Genomic DNA, 22,574 nt, shown 5'->3' with positions numbered 1-22,574 from the left:
TAAATATCGTGGTTTTAAAACAAAAAAGTATTTTATTTTATTAAATATGTCAAACCACAAAGTGATTGCTTTCTACAATAAAATTTATTTGTGTCAGGTGCCGGTTGGTTCAGGGCCGGCCCTGGGCCAGCCTGATCGGTTTCAAGGTCTCAAAAACATAGGCGTCCCTGACTTCGGCAAAGATTCGGCAATTTTATGGAAGCACCCTCCCCAATAAAGACTCAATTGAAATGATTGGAGTAAGTCTATCAGAACGGCTGAAGAATTTAGGCTCAATAGAAGCCCGAGTAAATCTGGCTTCCAAGAAACCAGGCGTCATGTGTAAAAATAGCACACTCTTCAAAAGATTGACCAACAGCTGAACCTGTACAAATCTCAAGAGAGCCCCAAAATACTTATAATAATAACTTACAATAAACCGACTTGATTCTGTGCAAAGGAGGGCGGTCCTTCTGATTGTTATCAGACCGATTGCCGTCTCTAATACACATACGCAATATAGGCATGCGTGGAGTCTGTTCTACCGGTATTTTAATGTATCCTGCTCTATGGAGCTAGCAGCATTGTGCCCGGAAAACTCGACGAACATGAGTGGAGCACCCGTTCCCAGTTGATGTTGGCTTCATGAAAACGGGTCATTTCTTGGACTTGTTTTGTGTAAGTAGGCTCGTATGTGGAGCTACCGGCATCTGTTTACCCTCCTTCGTATGATAATCTGGGCATCTCGCATTAATAAATCCCTTCCTACATCCGCCCCTACCTTAATCTGCATCCCAACGCTGCCCAACCGGGTGGTGACATAGTTCCACTATCTTTACACTGAACAGACACAAGCACACTTAAGATAAAAATCGTACATAATATATTTGTGAGCGATCCTTTGATAATAGCAGATAATAATCAATATTAATTGAAAATTGACAAGTGATTTAAAAAAAATGTGAATAGTTACATGGAAATTCTTATTTAATTGTTTTCACGTTTAACCTAACACAGTGTACGACTATTACGACTATTTTATGTCTGGTATTAGTTTATAATCAACTTGATCATAAACCTATGCTTTATGATCATAAACCTTTTTATATGCCAGATATATATCTATGTAGTTAGACAGTGTATTTTTATCCCTCTGCTCTTTTAGATAAACTTTAAAATTTAAAGTAGCCTAGCTGGTGAACATTTCGTCAAGAAAAAGTTTTACAGGTCCTATTTAGTCACGTAAACCAACTCATTTTAAACATTGTAGGGACCTGTTATTATCTTCCTACAGCCCAAAAAAGTGCAAAACACAACACACAGTGGATATCTCAAACCAAAAATACACACGAATTGTACACGAGATTTGGTGCAAGTTAAGCAAATCCACACGTGAGCTTAGTACCTTTCAAGTAGGGACTTACATCTCGGAGGGCTTCGGAGGGCTAAAGAGAGAGAAGCGATCGCAGAACTAACCGGACCGTGATAGCGATAGAACATCCCATCATCTGAAACATGGCCAAGCTGAACATCTAAAATACAACAAAATATCCATAAAAAACTCTATATTATGACATAAATGGAAGAAAAAAATGAGATTATCAGTCACAATTAGAGATGGGATAACTGGATGGCTATCTTATTTGAGCACTCTCAGGGGCAATTCTGAAGGTTCCGGTTAGAACTCCAACAGACGAAATATTGAGAAAACATTCAAGTTTTTAATGTACAAAAGGTTTGTTCAAAAACTGTTGTATTTAACTCAAATAAAAATCAGCGCCCAACATAAATACCCAACCAGGGCAATAAACCAAAATATACTAGTTATCCCAGATTTAACACATCTTTTGGACAGAGAAACTTTAAATTTTCTGCTGCGAAACGATATAATGCTCTACCAAATCATACAAAAAACATTACAGAAATTTATATATTTAAAATGAAATTAAATATGGCTGAGAGAAAAGAGCTATAATCAACTTTCAAACATTAAGAAGACGATGTAAAAGCATCTAGAAACAAACATAAAAACCACAGGCCGTCTCAAAAGAGGAAACCCTTGTGAGGAAAAAAAAATCCTATAACCCTGTTAAAACGGTGACACCATTTTTATATTATGCTTTATGGCTACATCATGTACAAACTTTATCATAGAAACTAATATAAAATAAAAAATCAAAAATATATATTTCAAAAATCTAAGATTGATGCACAAATTATAGAAACAAAAGGAAGATAACAAAAATCATGGAAGCGTGTCGAATGTCACCGAGCTAGGTTCAAACTGACGGACTTACATACGGATGAAACAGATTCACAGGGATTCATAAAAAATGTTATTTATGTAAATAAAGAAAAGTTATTTACGTGAAATCTTTCGTAAAAGGGAAATACGAAAATTGGGAATGTGTAAAAAGAATATAATTTACGACAATTTTTACACGCGTTGTATTTTTAACCAAAACTATGAACAATGTATAATAATTTACGCTTTTAAGTAGATAAGCCGCTATTTGCATTCCAAGGAAAACAAATGTTTATTGGAAATAGAAGATAAGGAAGTTAAATTTACAAATTTTATAATACATTATTCGAGGAAAATCGTTAAAATGAATTCCTACCTGCCTTCGAACATCCATTCGATCAAGAATAATGTAACTTGTTGCGAGGCGAGGTATCTATTGCGATAAACCGTAATCTATCATTAACTGTTCGATTGTAATACTTCATTTCAGGCAATAAAAACACCATCAATAAATATTTCCTTTTAACACCATTTACATACATATATACTTCGGCGCATTAATGTATCAATACTTGGTCGAAGCCGCTCTGCCGCACCGCCAGGTTTTATAATGAACGAGATAGTAATAAATAATTTAATGTCCTTTATCAAAAGATCGATTATTTGGAAAAAAACGAATTTTCAAAAAATTGAATGAATTCATTTGTTTTCTTAATTAATAATGATTAATTCTGAAGCTCTAATTGTTTAGCTGTAACTTTACATAACATTCCCCACACAGTATCAAACCAAATAAATAAATAAAATTAAATAACTAAATTAAGTCAACAAAATCTTGGCTTAGGGAATTATGAGAAAAATAACTGTCTAGTATTTTAAAACATCTTTACAGAAGTTACTGAAAACCCCTCGCCAAACTATGAAGTTGAAAACACCATAGTTATCTCTATTAATATTAACATTTCCCATGTCTTCTTAAAATATCATACTCATAATGTAAGTAATTGTATGATTTGAGATTTTCACGGCCAAAAGTATTAGAGCGATTTGTTTTTGGGGTATTATGCCGTGTTGTTGTCAACGTTTTGGACAGCATTGCAGTGTGCATCATAATCACATCTACTTACACATCTGCCCTGATGATGGACACTGCAATGCTGTCCGAAACGTTGACTAAAGAAGGTGGTAGCGCAACACGGCATAATACCACAAAAACAAATCACTACAATGTAAGTAATTACATTAAAATTTATCTAAAATATCATCTTTTAAAATATTCTTTTTAATTTTTCATAAATATATAAAATTCGCGTCATTAGCATCAACCGCTATACGAAATATCACTTAAGTATTAAAATGGTAAACGGTACTTCGATTATGGCCATCACTAATTCGAGATAAGCTGTTTTCTTAAATAATTATAATGGGTAGGCATGTCAATCATTATTATAAGATGGTTTCCAATGCAACTTTCATAGATGTCATCCATTTGACAGGCAAAAGCATGAAGCCATCAGAGATGATTGCAGTATCATAAATCATACTTTAGTTGCGCTAAATTAATTGAAACAAATAGTATATTTATGTATGTATACACATGTGGACACAGGTGAGAATAAACATTTCCCATGTCGAACTAACTTCATTGAATTGAAAATTCAGATAAATAACATAGGTACTCGCGGGTTCGTAGTATCTACCTACATACCTACTAGATGAAAATTAACTGTAGGTATGCTTTGCCAAATGCGTATGGGAAACTCATGTCTCTGAAAGCATATATATATTATGTATTCCCATCATATCTTTATCTTCTGTAAGCTTAATTTTGTGTTTCATCTTGAGTTCTTGGGGTTTTATTAAAGAGATTTGATGGGAGAATTCCCGCTGTTTTCAGAATGGGTTTTAAATATAACGGGTTGGGGGAGGGGGGTGTATTTATTCTGGATTGTTTGAATTCAAGTTTGGGTTTGGTTTTGCAAGCCCTACTGATAGTCATTTGAAATTTTTCAAGTTTGTTTTTCATAGAGCATTTAATTTGTATTTTAAAAACTAATTCAATGTGTGTCTGTAACATTTCCACATAGAGAAAAATGAGTATTGCGAATTTATTCAGAATCTCTTAAAATTATTGGTAATCCCGTTAAAAACGGGATTGCAGGCCTTTAACGAATGAAATTTATTCGTTATTTACGAATAGTTTAACAGGAAACCTGTTAATTCAGTCATTAAAGCGTGCAATCCCGTTTGTAACCAGATTACTAGTAATTTGAAGAGATTCCTAATTAAATTAGCAAAACTCATTTTTCCCCGTGCGGATGATTCAACTACTCAACCAGAGTGTGGTCATTTCTTTTGCAGATATTAAGGGTGAATTTATTTATATTTCATAAATTTGTCAGAGAAAGACGAGATAAAGTATCGTTCTCTTCGTTCAAGAACACACTTCATCAGTTCTATTTAAGAAAATTTTATGTTTAGTAATAATGCAAAGATACCTATTTATTTTATTAAATTTATCTCTTGCAATAAAAAAACAATTTTTCTAGTTCTCTTTTTGTAGGTAAAAAGAGAAAACATTGTTAAGTGTTATAGGTACAAAGGTTTCAGTTTAAACTGTACTTACCTATTATTAGGTGCTATTTTTATGATCACATAACTTTGTTTTTCTAGTTTTATCACTTTGCAGTATAATTTATTGCCATCTGCTTAACCACAAAAATGCGAACATTGATCAAAGAGCACAAATCTAACTAGAAAAAACTTGTACATAATGTACTTATGTAATAATATTTTATGCTACGTATTCATTCGGGAACCGAAGCACATTATGAATTATGCCACGAATTATGGGAAAGGAACGAAGCAACCGCAAACGGCGCGAAGTGTATACGCAGCATAATGTGTTAATGCCAAGGTACGAGTATATATACAAACTAAATTATTTTGAAAGATATACTACAAGGATTAGAGGACATTCCGCTGTTTTTTTATGTTCGTAATATAACTTATGTAAGATTACTTATGTACAGTATCGTTCTTGAAAGCAGATGAGACTCTTTCAGATTTTAGTATTTTAGTACAAATCGACATAAAATTCTGTACCTCAGAAGTTAAAGGTCGGTTGTCCAGTTTTTTGTGAAAATGAGTTATGTATTAGAAATTTTTAGTTTTTTCAGTATCTATACAGAGGTATAAAGACGGTTATCCTACGACAATGTGAAACTAAGTTAGGTCAACATAAAAGGTCTGGTATCCCTAAAATGTTCAAAGGAAAATTTTTAGTATTTCCTCTCACCTGAACAATTTAAAAAATATGAAAACCGACCTTTGACTTCTGAGGTATAGAATTAAAATTTCGAACGCAAACAAAGATAAAGTTTTTAACTCTCTTACCAATGGTTTTTTATCGTGTAACTGAAATAACTACTTTAGACGTAACTAAAAAAAACATATTTATTTTGACAAAGGTATTATAAAATTTACTGTTACTTAACAAGATGATATTTATTTAAAAATTTACAAACCTTTAAAAATTTGTTTCAAATTCTAAATGTTGTGTCTTAGAATTATTAAAATATTTTCAGGGGAGCTAATAGTATTTTTTATTTCCAACTGAAAACGCGGTATTCTCTCGTTATAAGACTGTTTAAATCAAATTTCTCACCGAACTACAAAATAAGATAAATTTAAAGAGACCGTGTCAGGTTGGGATATTATATCTCCCAAAAAGAGAGTTAAGTCTCCCAAAAAGTTGTCCGATGCCTGAGAAGAATATCTTCCAAAATTGCCCAATAAGTTTCGCTGCAAATTAAAAACCTAAATACTTGTTTCAGATATATTTTTTACGACATGAACCACAATAAAGAAACTACAACTTTACTCGGCGCCACCTGTGAAAATATCGCCAAACTATTTATTTAACATTTTCATCAGGTAGAAAAACAAATGAAATATTGATTACTTGTACGCCGTTGTGTTTTTTGGGAAAACACCGGAAAGACACCAGTAGTGATTGTAAAATCTCAAATTGCATTATAGTAATAATTATTTTGGTAATTTCAGGAATTGCAATGGAAGAATTTATTTTTAATCTAAAAATCCCTAAAATCAGCATTGCTGCTTCGGCCTTCAAAACGATGTTTTGACATATAGTATATTTTCATTATTATTATACCTACTAAATTTAAAATTTATGAAGAAATTAAAAAATATATTAATAAAATATATCGTAATCTTCTTATCGCGCTATCCATTGATTTTTGGTTTATGTTTACGTTTTTGAAAACATATTGTTTATGCTGAACTTTTTGTGAAAACCCAAAATTTAAGATATTTTTTTTTGTTTTTATGTTTGATATGTTTCTGTTTGTACCTAAATTCCCTTTGTATTTTTTCATCCTGCTAATAAACTACCTGCTTGAAGAAGCTTATCACATATCGTACCTCATTTAAAAACACAACACACACACACAAAAGCTCCCAAAATGAATAAAAATAAATAAAACCACAGAAGCAGATTGACAAATATTCAACAAAAAACTTACATTCAGGGTTCTGGAACATTCTGGAGACGCTGACGTCATCCAGGGAGCCTCCAGCCAACTTCTCGGCCAGCTGCTGCAGGAAGTCCCGCACCTGGCGCCCTTCCGCCTCCACCTCGCTGCCTCCCCCCCGAACCCCCAACACTAAAGGAAAACAGGCACCGTTATAAGCGTTCAAAGAAAAGAAGACGATTCAAAAGGGAGATAAGTAAATGCGAATAATAGAGGGAGCGCGCTAATACACAAAAATACAATTATAATAAATAGTCGTAAGTGAAAATATTTAATTAAACACGTCGTATTTAAAAAGATCGAAATGTCTTGACATCTGAATAAAAAACACTGTTTTTCATACCAGACATAGCCAGACGGCTCATGGCGCGAATACAATTTTTGCGCCCCCTTTCAAAACCAGTAGACGCCTAGGCCTATTTGTATTGTTGTGTGAAAAATAATCACAAGTTCGAACTGTTCCAATTGGGCCCGCATGGGGCCGGCTCTGAACGCGAATATATCATAGCAGGTCTTGGAAATTTATAACATTCTACGTGGTTTGGGATGTCAATGATATAATGTATCATTTTAAATGCTGTTACTGTAATCCCCACTCCTGGTCCTGAAAAGATAAACCCACCTGTTTTCAGCAAGCAGCGTGATATCCATCAACCATCATGAAGTTTTTAAATATGTATTGGAATATGACGTCATCAGGAACAACGTTTTTTTACTTTTTATTCTTTGAAACTTGGACGGTGTAGGTAGTAATAAAAAATAAAAGGATTAAGGTACAAACCTTTTAAATGATTCAGTTTGTCGTCTTCTTCAGACCAAGAACCGAAATAGAAATTATCCCTCAACAGCTGCAAGAAGGAATGACTGCCCTTCAGCTGAGACGTTAGAACCAATCTGGAGACAATAATATATGTATTAAAAAAAACAGTTTACGTTTAAATTGTTCTGAAAACACTAGGCAAGATGTTTAGTCACAGCAAATGTTATCTTTTTTATATGTATTTATCCCTGTTCTCCATAAAAAAGGCTATGCACCAATATATTACGGAGAGGAACTCAAATTTGCGGTATATGTAAGTATAAATTGTCATGGGGGCAGTTTCACTAATTTGTGACAAACGTCAAGCGCTTTGTTGATTGGTGGGTTCTGATAGGCTTGGTATGAAGTATGGTATGTATTATATCCTCGGTATGTATTATATCCTCGCTTCGGAGTAGGTATGAAGAAGTGCAAGAGGTCTTCCACATTATGTAACCCGAATCCCAAAAGGTACTTGCTACAAAAGGAAAAATGTAGCTAAAAATTTACGCTGCCTGCAATAGAAGTTAAATATGAATGTACCAAAATTGGTAGTAGTTAAATAAATTACGCACAGTTTTTTATCTCCGGCCCTGATGTTTTTTTTCTCTTTGAATTATGAATCATGTTGCAGGACAAAATAGTTACGGTCTCATATAAATAAGACGAAGGCCCTGATCACAAAAATACTAATTTTGGTTGTGGGTCCGTATCTGATTCTAACTATGGTTCAATTAACTTAAATTCAAAATAAAACATTTTGAAAATTGGAACTGATTTTATCGATAATTCAGATAAGCCATAAGGTTACTTCAAATATAATATTTTAATAGAAACTTATATTTTATATTTTATTATTTTATTTATTGCAGAAACAAACGGCACATAATTACATAGATGACAATAGTTACAAAATTATAAAAGTTAGTACGATAATTGGTACCAATGACATGTCGCTGACATATATGCATATGAGGTATATTATACATTTTACGGTTAAGTTACATTTTTAAGTTAAGTTAAATTAGTGTGCTGGGGAAGGAGAGAGGTGTGTGTGAGTGTTTGTGTGTGTGTGTGTACGTGTGCATGTGTGTCTGTGTGTGGATGTATGTGTTATGTGGGCGAATTCATGTTCATAATCATTGTCATTTTCAAAATTGGAACTGCTGTGTCAAAAATTCAGACAAGCGATAAAGTACACCTATGATTTAGTACATTTTCGTGAATATTTTTTACTTGATCATACTGTAAATTATTGTCGTTGATCTGTTGTGTTATTTGCATGAATTTTAATCCTGCAATAATACATCCCATGATTGTTCTGTTTTTTCTCCATTTACATTCATACGTAACATCCATCGTTCTTGTTGTCGAATACACAAATTCAGTCGCGGGAAGGGCTTTGTTCAAGAAATAACAGATGTCGTTCTTTGGGTTCATGGAGCTTAATGTAGTCCAAGAGCGACATCTGTTATTTCTTGAACAAAGCTTATATCTCAACTGTGAGAATAAATTTATTATGAAGGATAGGTTAGATTTTAATGAATGTCTGCTCATTAAAATAATTTAACCAAAAATGAAATCTTTTAAAGCTTGAGCAGGCAAGTGATTTTAGTTTTTTTACCTGTCATTGCCGCACGGGCGACATCTAGCGGGTCCGGGCGCGTCAGTGCAACAGGCTGCGCAGACGGGCAACGCGCATGATGCGCACTCGGCCACGGTACCGGCACCGCAAGCTGCACAGACTTTGCGGGTTTCGCCTTCAGCGCGTAATATTGCACCGCGATGCACGCGTCTGAAACAAATAAATTCAATATTTTAATTATTTGGAGAGTTAGTTAAAATTAATTCTACTTACGGATTTACGTAAGAATGCTTGCTGGGGCTGCCAGAAATACATTATTTACGAATTACCATAATTTTTTCTGGCTACCCTATTTTTTTGTTGTGTTGGGTCTTCTGTGCAAACACTTTTTTTACACTAAACCCACTCAGGAGGACCTGAGGAAAATAATTTCCCTTAGGGCCAATGTCATCTTTGAGGATGCTGTGTGGAGGTCTTTTGAAGGAAAGGAGGGAGAAGAAGTTCTGGGAAGGAAAGATGTAAACACACCTCACCCGATGAACCCGGGCACCCCTGCAATGTCACCAAACGTAGCGAACCAATTGGGTTGAACTATGGCAGAGGTGTTGGTTATCCAATAAATGGTTCCCGGGGAGGCGGTACCTAAACCTGCTTCCTAAATTGAGAAGCGGGTTTGGGTTTACTTCGTATTTGTTATCAGATGCATGGTATACCATGTTTGCATGGTTATTTGGGTTTTTATGGTCACCAAAATACGTAATTTTGTTCGTATCTTCAGCAGATACTTTGTGATGTGACATTATAATATTAATAACATAGTATACACTACTTTTATTATGTACACTTAATGCCAACCCTGTTTCGCTACAACAGTAGCTTCTTCAGGGCAGTACCAGAACACGTAAAGTATTTTTTGAATGAGATACTTTTTTTTAAATTCATTTTAGAATTCAGGAATGTAGTTATTGAACTTTTTTGAACGCGTTCATTACATTTGTAGAACGCGTTTAATACATTAATAGAATCAAATTAATATATTATCATGTTATGGCTTAGCCTATTTCAGCATATTGCTCCCTAAATACTACCAATGGGAATTTACGGAGAGTGATACGCTGAAATAGGCCAAGCCTCGAAAATATAGCTAGCTTATAGCGTGGTCTGTCACAGGCTTAATAGTTTTTTTTTTTAAATATATTGTAAATAAAAAATATTCCTAAAATGGAATTAACAATTATTTGTGAAATTAATTACTGAAAACTAAAAAGAATAATATGTTGTGACCAAGACTTCAAGAGTAATGTCGAGTATGTAAGTGCATATTGTTTTTATTTATTTTTATATAAAACCTTGCCCTTGCCCTTAACCCTTTCAGACCATATTTTATGATTATAATACTAATTGGATTTTCGTTGTTTTAGGCCATAAGGGGTTAATTTGTGTAAGTGAAAAAAAATTACACAAATAATTGTTTTATTTAAAATATATATATATATATATATATATATATATATATATATATATATATACATATATATAATTTACAGTGTAACATGAATAAATATAAAGACAACTATAAAAAAATAAATAATGTATCTCATTCCTAGTGAAACGGTCTAAACGCGATCCTTCGTTATATTTACGGATTTGTCGCTGGAATAAGGATTGCAACCAGTAGCGGCTCGTGACTTTTGGGTATGATAGAGTGATAAATTGAAAAATTAGGCACTATAGATGTTCTTTAGTCCACAACGATTTTTATTTTTTATTTTTCGAAAATTTGATTTTTTGAATGAAGATTTGTGTTTAGCCGTGCGCCTCACGGAATTCATGAAAATCTTCACGCTAAGTCACAAGCCGCCACTGATTTAAAACTAGCAGTAAAAATATACATATACAAACATATAAAAATCAAGAGATATTAATTTTTTCTTCGTGTTCCTTAGGAAGAACACTGGTGTTGAAAGGATTAAATGTATGACTGTGATGAGAAATATACATATCTGATTACTTTTGAGGAGCTGTAGTACTTTACCCCCATACACTAAAATGATATGTACATAATAATGATTATGTAATAATCACAAAAGCAAGTTGACTTTTGCAATAAATCATTCAAAGTCGCTGGAACATAAATATATTTTTTGCCAGTTTTAATTTTAAAGCGCGACTCTTAATTTGCTATTCTTGTTAACTTTTCTGTAGAAGCGTCTAAGAAAGAATTAACTTTTTTTCAATGTTAACTTATTCATTGCCGAGATTTATTTAAGTATGTTTTTATACATAGCATATTTATGCTGGTGAAGTATTTGATCTTTGATCCCTTTTGTTCTATTCAATTAATCTGGGATCATGATGCCCATGTCGTATTGATAAACAACAGAATATGTTCAGTTGTATGATGGATATTAAATTGGTATTCTGTAGGTAATCCATGCCATGAATAGGTGTCTAAAAGTTTAGAGATCTTGAACTTATTGATGAGTTTTTTTGTTGATCAATGATAAAACGATATTATTCAGTTCTTGCATCTTGCATGAAGGTGATAATTCTGTTTCATGACAGGACAGTAACTAATCAACATACTTTTGAAAGTGATTTGAAGTCATAAAAATAGATTAAAATAAAATGGCCTATAATCCTAACCTAATGCAACCTATTTCACACGTTTTTTCATCACTTTTCATGAGTATGTTGAATTGCCACTGTTCTGAGTTGATCTGTCATCGATAATAATTTACAAAGTTCTAAAAAAATATTTTTTTCAAATAGAATAATAAATTCTACTCTCCAAATATTTTTTGGTATGGTTGTATTGTGCTTAACTTGCTTTGACTTATGTACACAATTCGCATACGTAGTTGGTTCCATGACAACTTAAGACAGTGGAAATTCAACACACTTTTGAAAAATGATATAAAGTAGAGGATATGTCGTATAAAACTAACCTATTTAACCAAGTCTTTTTTTTAGTTTTTTCAAGAACTCATGTTGCTACTGGTCACACAGTCGAGTACCTAACCGCCCGTCATGATTCCTGACGTCCTGACACCGGAAACCACAGGAGGACAGAAATTTCCACCATATTTTTACTTTAAATAAGCTCTGAAATCACTGGTTAAAGTAAGTCAGATATGTGGATAGATTACAGCGGTAGTTAATGTGAACACAGTTCTCATACAGATGCATTTTTTTATTTATTTTTTTATTTTTTTATTCTAGATAAAAGAAAATTACATTTTTCACTTATTTAACTAGAAATAACATATATATTACACATAAATATATTGCACACTGATATTATTCACTTTCATTGTTTTGTTGATTGAGCATAAAACTGAGCAATTTTTTTTTAAATGTACCTATACTTTTTTCATATTTAATTTCGTCTGGGAGGCAATTGTATATGTTGCTTCCCTCGTAACCAATGGATTGCTTGCCATCATGAGTATGTATGGTGTTTAAATGTATTTTATCGTGTTGCCGTGTAAAGTGTGTGTGTACTTGGGACGTTTTACTTGAGACGCATTACTTGCATACATCATGTTTCTAACTTGTTATTCTACTTCAGGATTGTACTAGCATTGCTTTTTGTGTCATGTAATACGCTGCACCACGTCGTGTAACATTTGGAATCGGGCCGCTAACAAGAACACTCCGTATGTAGATGGCGATAAGGTTGACATTCCCCCTTAAGGTGAAACTTAATACTAAATCACTATTTTGATTAATCTTTATAACGAATACGTGGACATTATGAATACCAAAAAATATGTTTTAGATAAATTGAAGGTTTTCCTATCGTTTCGCTTGAGTTGAATACAAATAAAAAAATTATTCTATAAAAAATATAAATGTAAACTACTAAAAAAATATTTTTTAATAGAAATGTATGTAAATCTAAAAGAAACATGAAACAGAACAAGACACATAAACAAATTAAAAAATACAGTATTATAGCTAAGATTTTCTGTGAAAGTTTCACTTGATTAACTTTTTTGCTTTCTTATAAAATTATGTACAAAATAAATAAAAAAACAGTTTTATGCTTGAAATCGAACGTTTCTAGACTCCATTTGTCAAGCGATTTTAATGCCTATTACCTACAATATAAGGCATACCAAGAATATACACATTTTTGGATTGTAGCTTCCTCTTAACACCAACCACCTATTTTGATTTATGCAAGAAAAAAAACGTCGCCAAAAAGATTGTATTTTATTTTATTTTGCAAAGTTCATGCACAAATATTTTAATGTTTTACGATTATTTTCTAAATAAATTAATTTTCCACATTATGCAACAGATCCGTAACCCAAAATGTTTTCGTAAGCAGGAGATTTTTAACTATAATAATAATAGCAGTCTTATAGGCCTGATACTTTATTTTTTTTGGACTTATAAAGATTTATCACAATAATTCTCGATTATTTCAATGGCCAAGATGTGTTCTACTTAGGGCTGCCACCTCTCCGGGTTTGACCCGGAGTCTACGGGTTTGCATGGTGCATGTCCGGGCTACGGGTTTAACATCACTATCTCCGGGTCAGACCGGGCGGTGGTAGCGAATCGACAGACGACCATCACGGCGCGGAGCGCGTAACTGTCTGACTGAGTGAATGCATGATGAATTTTACGGTGCCAACATAATGAGAAACATAAAGTTTTTGAGGCCTTCTGATCAGGATCAATTAAAAAAAAAGAAGCCAATGAATTTTATAGGAAAATTCTTGAATTCATAAAGAGATAGTATGATTTTGAGGATTCTGTATTCAAAATGTTTTCCAAATTCGATCTAACAATTGCAGTAAGTTACGAAATTACTGTAGAAGCTGTCGAATCACTTGGTATGAAAAATGTCGACGAAGATAAACTTTATGAGGGGACCCGAAAATTAAACCAAGTATTTCCTCAGTTCGTACAATCTAGTGGTTCAACATTGCCTGTTGATTTACGATGGGTTAAGTTATTCAAGGTCACCTCAACCTTCACCGAACTGCCAAAAATTATTGGATTTTCTTTTTCAATCCCTATAAGCAATGCTTTTGTTGAACGCGTCTTTTCTTTAATGGGAAATTTGTGGACAGACGAGCGAAACTGCTTGTCAATAGACATGGTGAAGGCAGAGTTAATTGTGAGGATTAATAACAATATGAATTGCCAAGTATTTTTGGAGTTTTTGAAGAAACCTGAGCAAGAAAAGATGCTTAAACAATCCCTTCAGAATGAAAAATATAGTTTTAAGTGTCAAGCTGGTTCAAGTCAGCTTAGCACTAGTTAGGTCATTTATATTTAAAAAAACATTACCAATGGTAATTTACCATGACATTTTGCCTTAATTAAATAATTCACACTAAAAAAGTTTTATTTTAATAAAAAAACTAAATTTCTAAAATCTCCGGGTCTACTGTTTTTGAAAGGTGGCAGCCCTAGTTCTACTCCCAGTATTTGATTAAACATCTATAATATTTTCTAGCGATCAAATTTTCAAACCAGAAACACATGATTTTGCATTACTACGTAGTGCTTCGCTTTAAAGACAGAAAAGCTTAGATACAAAATTACTTAACGCAAATTATTACATAAACCACTCTGCCATTCATGACGATTGTGAAGTGCGGGATATTATGGAACTAGGAGCGATAATTAGTATTGTTCAACAAGGTATTGAGGTTAATCGTGGACTATCACGGACTGTAATATCAGCAGTGCATACCTAACTTAACTAATCACTTAATAATGCACTACCAGTTCAAGATAAAGTGACAAACCTCTAGAATACACTTTTGAAGTTTTGAAATCTTACAATTTTAAAATAAATTACTTCCAAGTGATCAAATGATGTCATAAACAGATGTTTTTTTTGCGATGAGGTCATTGTTCTATAAATACTCGTAGGTACCTACAAAAAATATGTGTATAAAAGTTCAATGTGCACAAAAATATTATAAATACTTAATTATTAAAATATTTAAAAATATCAAACAAAACACAACAAAGAAATTAAGAACTTTATTGAAAAATGGTTGGTTATTTAATACTATAGTTTAACAATATTTACGCAAGTAAAACATATACAAGTATAATATTAATTTATAATAGTAGCATAAATATGGTAGCATTTTTGTAATCTTCATCATAATTTTTTTTAATATCTTTTCATGTTTTACATCGTACATTATATTATTTTACAACCCGTTTTTTATCTATACATGTTGTGATTTTATCAATGCATGTGCTCTTTTTATTGCTTTGTGTATCATTTTATTTATATGTAAGCAATGTAGGAGTAATTCTTCAAAACATGACCATTGAATAGGTTTACAAATTACATGTAATTGGTCCGCCCATATTGGCAATGAACTGGTTAAGTTTACAATAGTAAAGCACATTTGAGTGAAATCACACAAAACTACGCAACTTTTACAAATTTTAAGTACTAATAATTACGCAGAAGAAATGTGTTTGTGAGCTATGACGTAAAGAAATGTGATATTATTCTATCTATATTTTCTTGGTAATACAACTATTAAATTTTTTTCAGTGATATTTCAGTTATGAGCTATGGAGCATTTAGATAAAGTTATTTTTTCAGAAATTAAATAAAATAACACATAAATCGTCAAATAAAATTAAAACTCGAGCAAAGCCCTGAAGTAACTAGTGCTCATAAAAATAATAATATTATGGATGGTTATTCCTAACAGTGGTCAAATGGATAGATTGTCGCAAACATTCAAATGAAAGTAAAGAAAATAGTGGAAACGTATAATTGTCAATTTATTTATTTATTAATTAATTAACGGACTAACGTACAATATATTACAAAGCGACACGAGATTTGGGACAATGTACAATGCAAGAGTAAAGGATGGTATATAAAAGCAGAGAAAAACAGGGAAGACATGAGAAAATAGAAATGAAATAGAAGTGTCAAGTCAAGACCTTGCTAAAACTAAAGTGATACAAAATATCCTCAATTGCATAGTGAGCGACAAAAAACATTATTATATATATTATCAAATACACAAAAGTCGATGTAGTGCAGGAAGTCAACTGGTAAAATCGAGATAGAAAACATTATGTGTTTTTTTAATTGAACGTTACTTGTTTTTGGTAATGAATGGATGCAAATCTTGGAAAATTAACCCACTTCCCGACAAATGGAACTTGGCAGATAGATTCGTGGCCGATGACAATGATCAATTTTTGGTAGCCATCACGTACACACCCGTTGACAAAATATAAAATTTATCTTAAATCAGATGACATTACAGCAGTAAACATACGCAATAAATGTCGGTATTATCCAATCGGGATTTGGCTCAGTTTGTAGAGTTGTCGACTCAAGTTCCTGGTTAAGAAGGTATTTTTTAAACATATTTAAATAGATGAATCATAGCAAAAAAAATAAACAAATTGAAAACTACGAAGACATCTTTACATCTAGTCATCTATAAGCTTTTGAAGACGTCTTTCCGGGAATAATTAATTAAGTGTATAATATATAATTTTATTATGGCAAAAATCATCATAGTGATTTATTTTTGGGGTATTATGCCGTGTTGCGCTACCTCCTTCTTTAGCCAATGTTTCGGACAGAAATGCAGTATCCATCATCAGGGTAGATGTGAATAATCACTATAATAATTTTGGTGGTGAATATCTCAAATAATATCAGAAATCATCAGGTTACAATGACATTATCTTTACTTTGAATGCGGTTCTTCCGACTTTTGCGGTTTTCCAATAGTATAATAAATGTTTGCACACGAATATGATAGATGTACCTACCGCAGTAATCAACCAAAAACAACATCATTATTACAACACAATATAATATATTAATGAATTTATGTAAACTTTGTTTATTTATTTATTTATTTTATTTATTTATTTATTAATCTTAAGTTAGCTCACATCTTCGTGTGTGCTAATAGTTTTACAAACATATAAACATGTACATTGTTTGGGAAAAAAAAAATTAAATTTTAATTTAATTTTAATTTTAATTTAATTAAAAATTAAATTAAAAAATTGTTGATATACAAAATCACGATAGTTAGAATAAAAAAAACTTAGTAAGTTATTTGACTCTAATTATTGTAACATATTATATTATCTACACTAAAAAATGTAGTAAAAGCATCGGCCAACAAGAACCTCTGAAAATTGCGTTTAATTAAGCCCCCGCATTCCGAATTTCTACCGATTTATAACGTATTTGTCTTTGACCACTCCAGTCCTCGTGTCATTAACTGGAATATGAATTTAGTGATTGGCGTTAGAGATAGAAATTTCTCGCACTCATTTCATAAAATCATACATCTTAATTTTAATTCGAAGACATATGAACTGATTATATTGATGCTATATTTGGCGTTAATCCTATATTTTTAGAATTTATAAAAAATCGTAAATGCTCGAATTCTGCGAGTCAAAAATCTCATATTATGACGTGCGATCACTCAAGACGTTTTGCAAACTCGGCCGGGTATGTACTTGCGCAATTTTTCTTTAAAATCTGTTTTGAATAAATCTAGTCTCATCGTCTATGGCAGTGGTCGGCAAAGTGCGGCTCCGGAGCCGCGTGCGGCTCTTTGGCTCCTCGATTGCGGCTCTGGCACAAATGCTAAGGTCGCTCTGCTGTTTTTAAACTCCTGAAATAATTCCTCTATTGACAAACACCATTTCAAAACACCAATTTTAAATATGAGGGAAGCATTTCTTAGCAGGTTTCAAAGTTTAAAAACCGCAGAGCGGCCTTAGCATTCAAATTGGTGACTTTGAAATACAATTGCAGGATTTAAAAAACAAGGAAATATGGAGCTCTGAATTTCAACGTCTTTGTATTGATTTGGAAATATTGGAGAGGAACAAATGTGATCTTAGTTCACAACACAAGTTGTCTGTTTTGAAAGACCTGGAGAAGGAAGACATGATCATTTTTAACGTCTGGAATAGTATTCCGGACTCTTACGATCAGCTGAAAAAACTCGCGTTTGCTGTTCTTTCCCTTTTTGATTCTATACATTCATGCGAACAATCTTTTCAAGCATTCACTTTATCAAGAGTAAACTGAGAAGTCGTCTTATTGATGAGAACCTGGAATCATGCTTAAAATTAAAAACAACAACATAAAAACCTGACTTATTGATATTTTCCAAGAAGATGCAAGCACATTGTTCGCATTAAGTGTTTGTAAGTCATTGACATGATTTAAGTTTATGGATAGGTACCTTACTTTCATATTTATTTCATATCAACGAATAAATTTTTATTATGTGTGAAATCACGTTTTATTCAGAGTACCCGTCATGGTCAAATCCAACTGCCCAGTAATATCTATTGTATATGAATCTACACTTACCGACCACTACACCACTATTCTTTCCATACAAACATGCAACAGAAAAGACAAACATAAAAACACAACAAATAAGAAAAAAATCATTCAAATCAATTATGATTGTGTTCGTCAATCTCTGATGAGTAAATCATGGTCAGAATTACTTAACATTATAAATCCAGAAGACGCCTGGACGTACTTTATCAATTACTTACAGACTACCATTAACGAACATACAAACATAATTATAAAACATATACCAAATAATATTTTACCAATTAAGCCATGGATTAACCACACTATTATTAAATCTATCCGTAAACGTAACAAACTCCACAAAAACGTTATTAACAATCCTTATGATATACAACTTCGAAACTTTTATAAAAGATATAGAAACATTTGTACCCAAATAATAAGAAAGGCTAAAGAGATATATTACAAACAGAAAATAGAAAAGTGTAATAATGATCCTAAAAAACTTTGGAAAACACTTAAAGAAGCCACCCACTCTCAACCTAATCCTACGAATGACTTAAAACAACTAAAAGTAAATGATAAAATATTTAGTTTTTCTAGTAATCCCGATATTATTGTTAATCATGCAAATAAATACTTCTCAAAAATAGGTGAACAACTCGCAAAAAATATCGATGTAAACCATACCAACTCCAGTTCACTAAGCTGTAATACAAATTTGCCCAACAACTTCCATTTTAGTCTAAAACAAATTTCAAATGAAGATACTAGATTGATCATAAACTCATTAAAAAACTCGTCTTCAACTGGCTTAGACGATATATCAAATATTGCCTTAAAAAAACTTGCATCAGAAATAACCACTCCCTTAACAAATCTTATTAACCTAAGCATCCTAAAAGGCCGATTCCCCGACAATCTAAAACACGGAATCATAATCCCAATACATAAAGGAGGCTCTAGAGCGGACATAACGAACTATCGTCCAATTACATTACTAAATTCACTATCTAAAGTCTTTGAAAAAACTATTAATAATCAACTAATTGAATACCTTGAACAAAATAACATACTATCACTCAACCAGTTTGGATTCAGGAAAAATAAAGGCACCTCCGAAGCCCTGGCAACAGTTACCGATTTTCTAAATGAAAACTTAGACAAGGGATCAAAATGCATATCAATATTCTTAGACCTGTGCAAAGCATTCGATACTATCTCTCACTCTAAACTTTTACAAAAACTATCTAATATTGGTATAAATGGTGATGAACTTACTATTATTAGCGATTACCTGTCAAACCGAAAGCAAAGTGTGAAAATCAACAACTGCAATAGCAATCAATTACCAATTAACTACGGCGTGCCTCAAGGAAGTGTTTTAGGTCCTACCCTGTTCTTAATATACATAAATGAATTATGTAATCTTCAAATAGATGCCAAAATTGTAAGTTTCGCTGATGATACGATTCTCCTCTTCAAATCAAGCAATTGGAATGATGTATACATAAAAGCTAACAGGGGCATAACTGTGGTTAAAAGATGGTTAAACAATAATACACTAACAATGAATGTGACCAAAACTAAATACATTGAATTTAGTATTAATCCTTCCTTAAGAAACCCAGAAAATCAAATTAAAATTTGTGCTTGCAACCTGACAAATCCGATAATATGTGATTGCCCTTATTTAGAACAGGTAACTAAAATTAAATACTTAGGTATTATTTTTGATAGCAATTTAAAGTGGAAAGAACATATAACCTCTACAGCAAACAAACTTAGAAAATTCATTTATTTTTTTAGACAAACTCGCAACTTTCTCAACCTAAGCCAGCTAAAAACAATCTACTATGCACTTTGTCAATCTTTAATAGAGTATGGTATCATAGCATGGGGAGGAGCAAACGCTGCCGCCATTGATCCAATATCTAAAGCTCAGAAACTTATAATAAAGATTATCCTCAAACTACCAATCACAAGCAGTTCGGATGAAATCTTTAGGAAAATCTGTGTTATGGACATTAGGCAACTTTATGCCAAAAACATACTAACATACCTCTTCAAACACAAAACTACTTTTGACAATATCCAAACTGCTCGTGATACTAGAACAAAAGGACATAATTTCTTACAAATCCCTTTCGCTAAAACAACTTTTGGCCAGAGAAACTTTAGATATTTTGCAACAAGGCTATATAATGCTCTCCCACTAGCCATTAGACTGAACGATTTTTTTCTGAAATATAAAACAGACATCAAATCTTGGATCATCAGCCAAGACAGATCCATGATAAATTGTTTTATAAAAATCCCTACATAAGTATGTACTCCAACTAGATGCTGATTAACAAATGTATCATTTATTATTATTATTTATTATTTTCTATCTTTTTCACAATGTCATTTAATGTAGTGAAATATTTAATGTATCAAAAAATATGTAAACATTTTTAATGTATCAAATACGTCTGTCTCGACACAGGTTTATCCTAGTGAGACAGACATCGAAAAAAAAAAACCTGTAAAAGAAACTTTATATTGATAATAAAAATAAAAAAAAAAAAAAAAAATAAAAATTTAATGAAGGTCTAAAATTGTAACAAAGGTTTACTAAATGAAAAAAAACAGATTTGGCTCTCAGAATTTTTTAGAATCGTTGTAATGTACATATTTGACTCTTTGGCCAATAAGTTTGCCGACCACTGGTCTATGGCATAGTTCTGTTCTAGCAGGATCTTTACTGATGGGTTGTTAGTTGTTACATCGAATTTGAACAATTCATCCAATTTCAATGTTGATTTTAAAGTTCTATGAAGGTTCTATTCAAGTTCTGTTAGTATATCATTACAGGCCACGAAACTGAAATAAAACAGAACTTAAAATCATCTTTGAAATTGTTCAATGATGAGTTGTTATAATGATTGATGAAGTCGGGAGGCAGGTAGCTATAGTTATAAATTATATTGTTGTGTAATATGCAATCATGGATTTTGCAAACTCAATACACAACATAAATACTATACAAAATAATATTATTTTATTCAAAGGTACTTTATTCTACGCTGTATTATAATATTATCTTGAAATTTAGTCCTAATGATCTCTAGCTACCGTTTATTCGAAAGTATTAAAGTGAATGTGCTAAAACTGAAGGTACATCGGCAGTAGAGGCCACAAAACGTGCGTTTTTTATACTGACATACATGAATACTGAAAATTAACTGAATAGATGAGAACTAGAAAACCTAGTAATAGTAAGTTCCAGAGAGATGTCGTTTGTACGTCCTCCTCCTTTTTACACGTCTTGTATCATAACGAAAAATACAGAAGATACTAAAACGTTGCGTCACGTACGACCTCTCTCTGTGACTAGGATACCACACTAATTTTCCTCCTATTTTTATCGCCAAAATTTAAAAATGGGTCCTGTCATTTTTTTAAAAGTATGACAAGTAACAAACATGTAACCTACAGTCTGACATTTAATAGTAGACCTAAATTGATTGCGCTACGATAGATTAAAGGGTTTTTAATGGCAACACCAAAATGGCCCATAGGAAAAAATATAAGAATAAAACAATACCGTGGTTTAAGTGAAAATTATCGACTCTAAACGGTGTTAAGAAATCAGTCGTTCTTTCCGAAAGGAAAACATTTTCAGACATCATATTCTAGCTAGAATTTTTAAAAATAATTATTGAAGACAACGTAGTGATTTTTAAACGAATATTTGAAAGAGAGAGAAAAATCGTCGTCCCAAATACTTTTTCTAATTTTTCTTTTTCAAATTGTCGTTTAAAAATCGTTAATACTATCTTCGATGATTTCACTCATTAAGTTATTAAAACAAATTGTGGCAAGGTGTTTATTCGTCTATCTGAACTGTATACCTAAATTAAAATAGCCAATTTATATATGTTATGTCAAAATAAAACAAAATCTAATTCCAAGATGATCAAAATTATAAATTTAAAAACAAACTTAGATATGTTTTCCCTGGTTTGTTAACGAAATGTCAAACTCGAATGTTAGGAAATTTGAATGTGAAGAATGTAAAGAACAATTTTCAGTCAAGGTGA

The 22,574-nt window shown here is 32.2% G+C and overlaps 1 protein-coding gene across 1 annotated transcript in view; it reads right to left on the bottom strand.

The window, feature by feature from the left end:
• Positions 1-22,574, bottom strand: part of LOC149425201 (uncharacterized) — a 138,137-nt gene that overhangs the window by 81,229 nt on the left and 34,334 nt on the right. Inside the window, exons 2-4 of the mRNA XM_089650749.1 lie at positions 9,204-9,374; positions 7,562-7,674; positions 6,772-6,912 (exon numbers count right to left, since the gene is read on the bottom strand). Coding sequence (XP_089506875.1) covers positions 6,772-6,912; positions 7,562-7,674; positions 9,204-9,374 — 425 coding nt within the window. The remainder of the gene's footprint in view (positions 1-6,771; positions 6,913-7,561; positions 7,675-9,203; positions 9,375-22,574) is intronic.

Source organism: Hesperophylax consimilis, chromosome 3, assembly GCF_061612785.1.
Source record: "Hesperophylax consimilis isolate HC1 chromosome 3, BYU_Hcon_1.0, whole genome shotgun sequence".
NCBI lineage: Eukaryota > Metazoa > Arthropoda > Insecta > Trichoptera > Limnephilidae > Hesperophylax > Hesperophylax consimilis.
The sequence above is the reverse complement of the archived record's forward strand: the minus strand, read 5'-3'. Positions and strand labels throughout refer to the sequence as shown.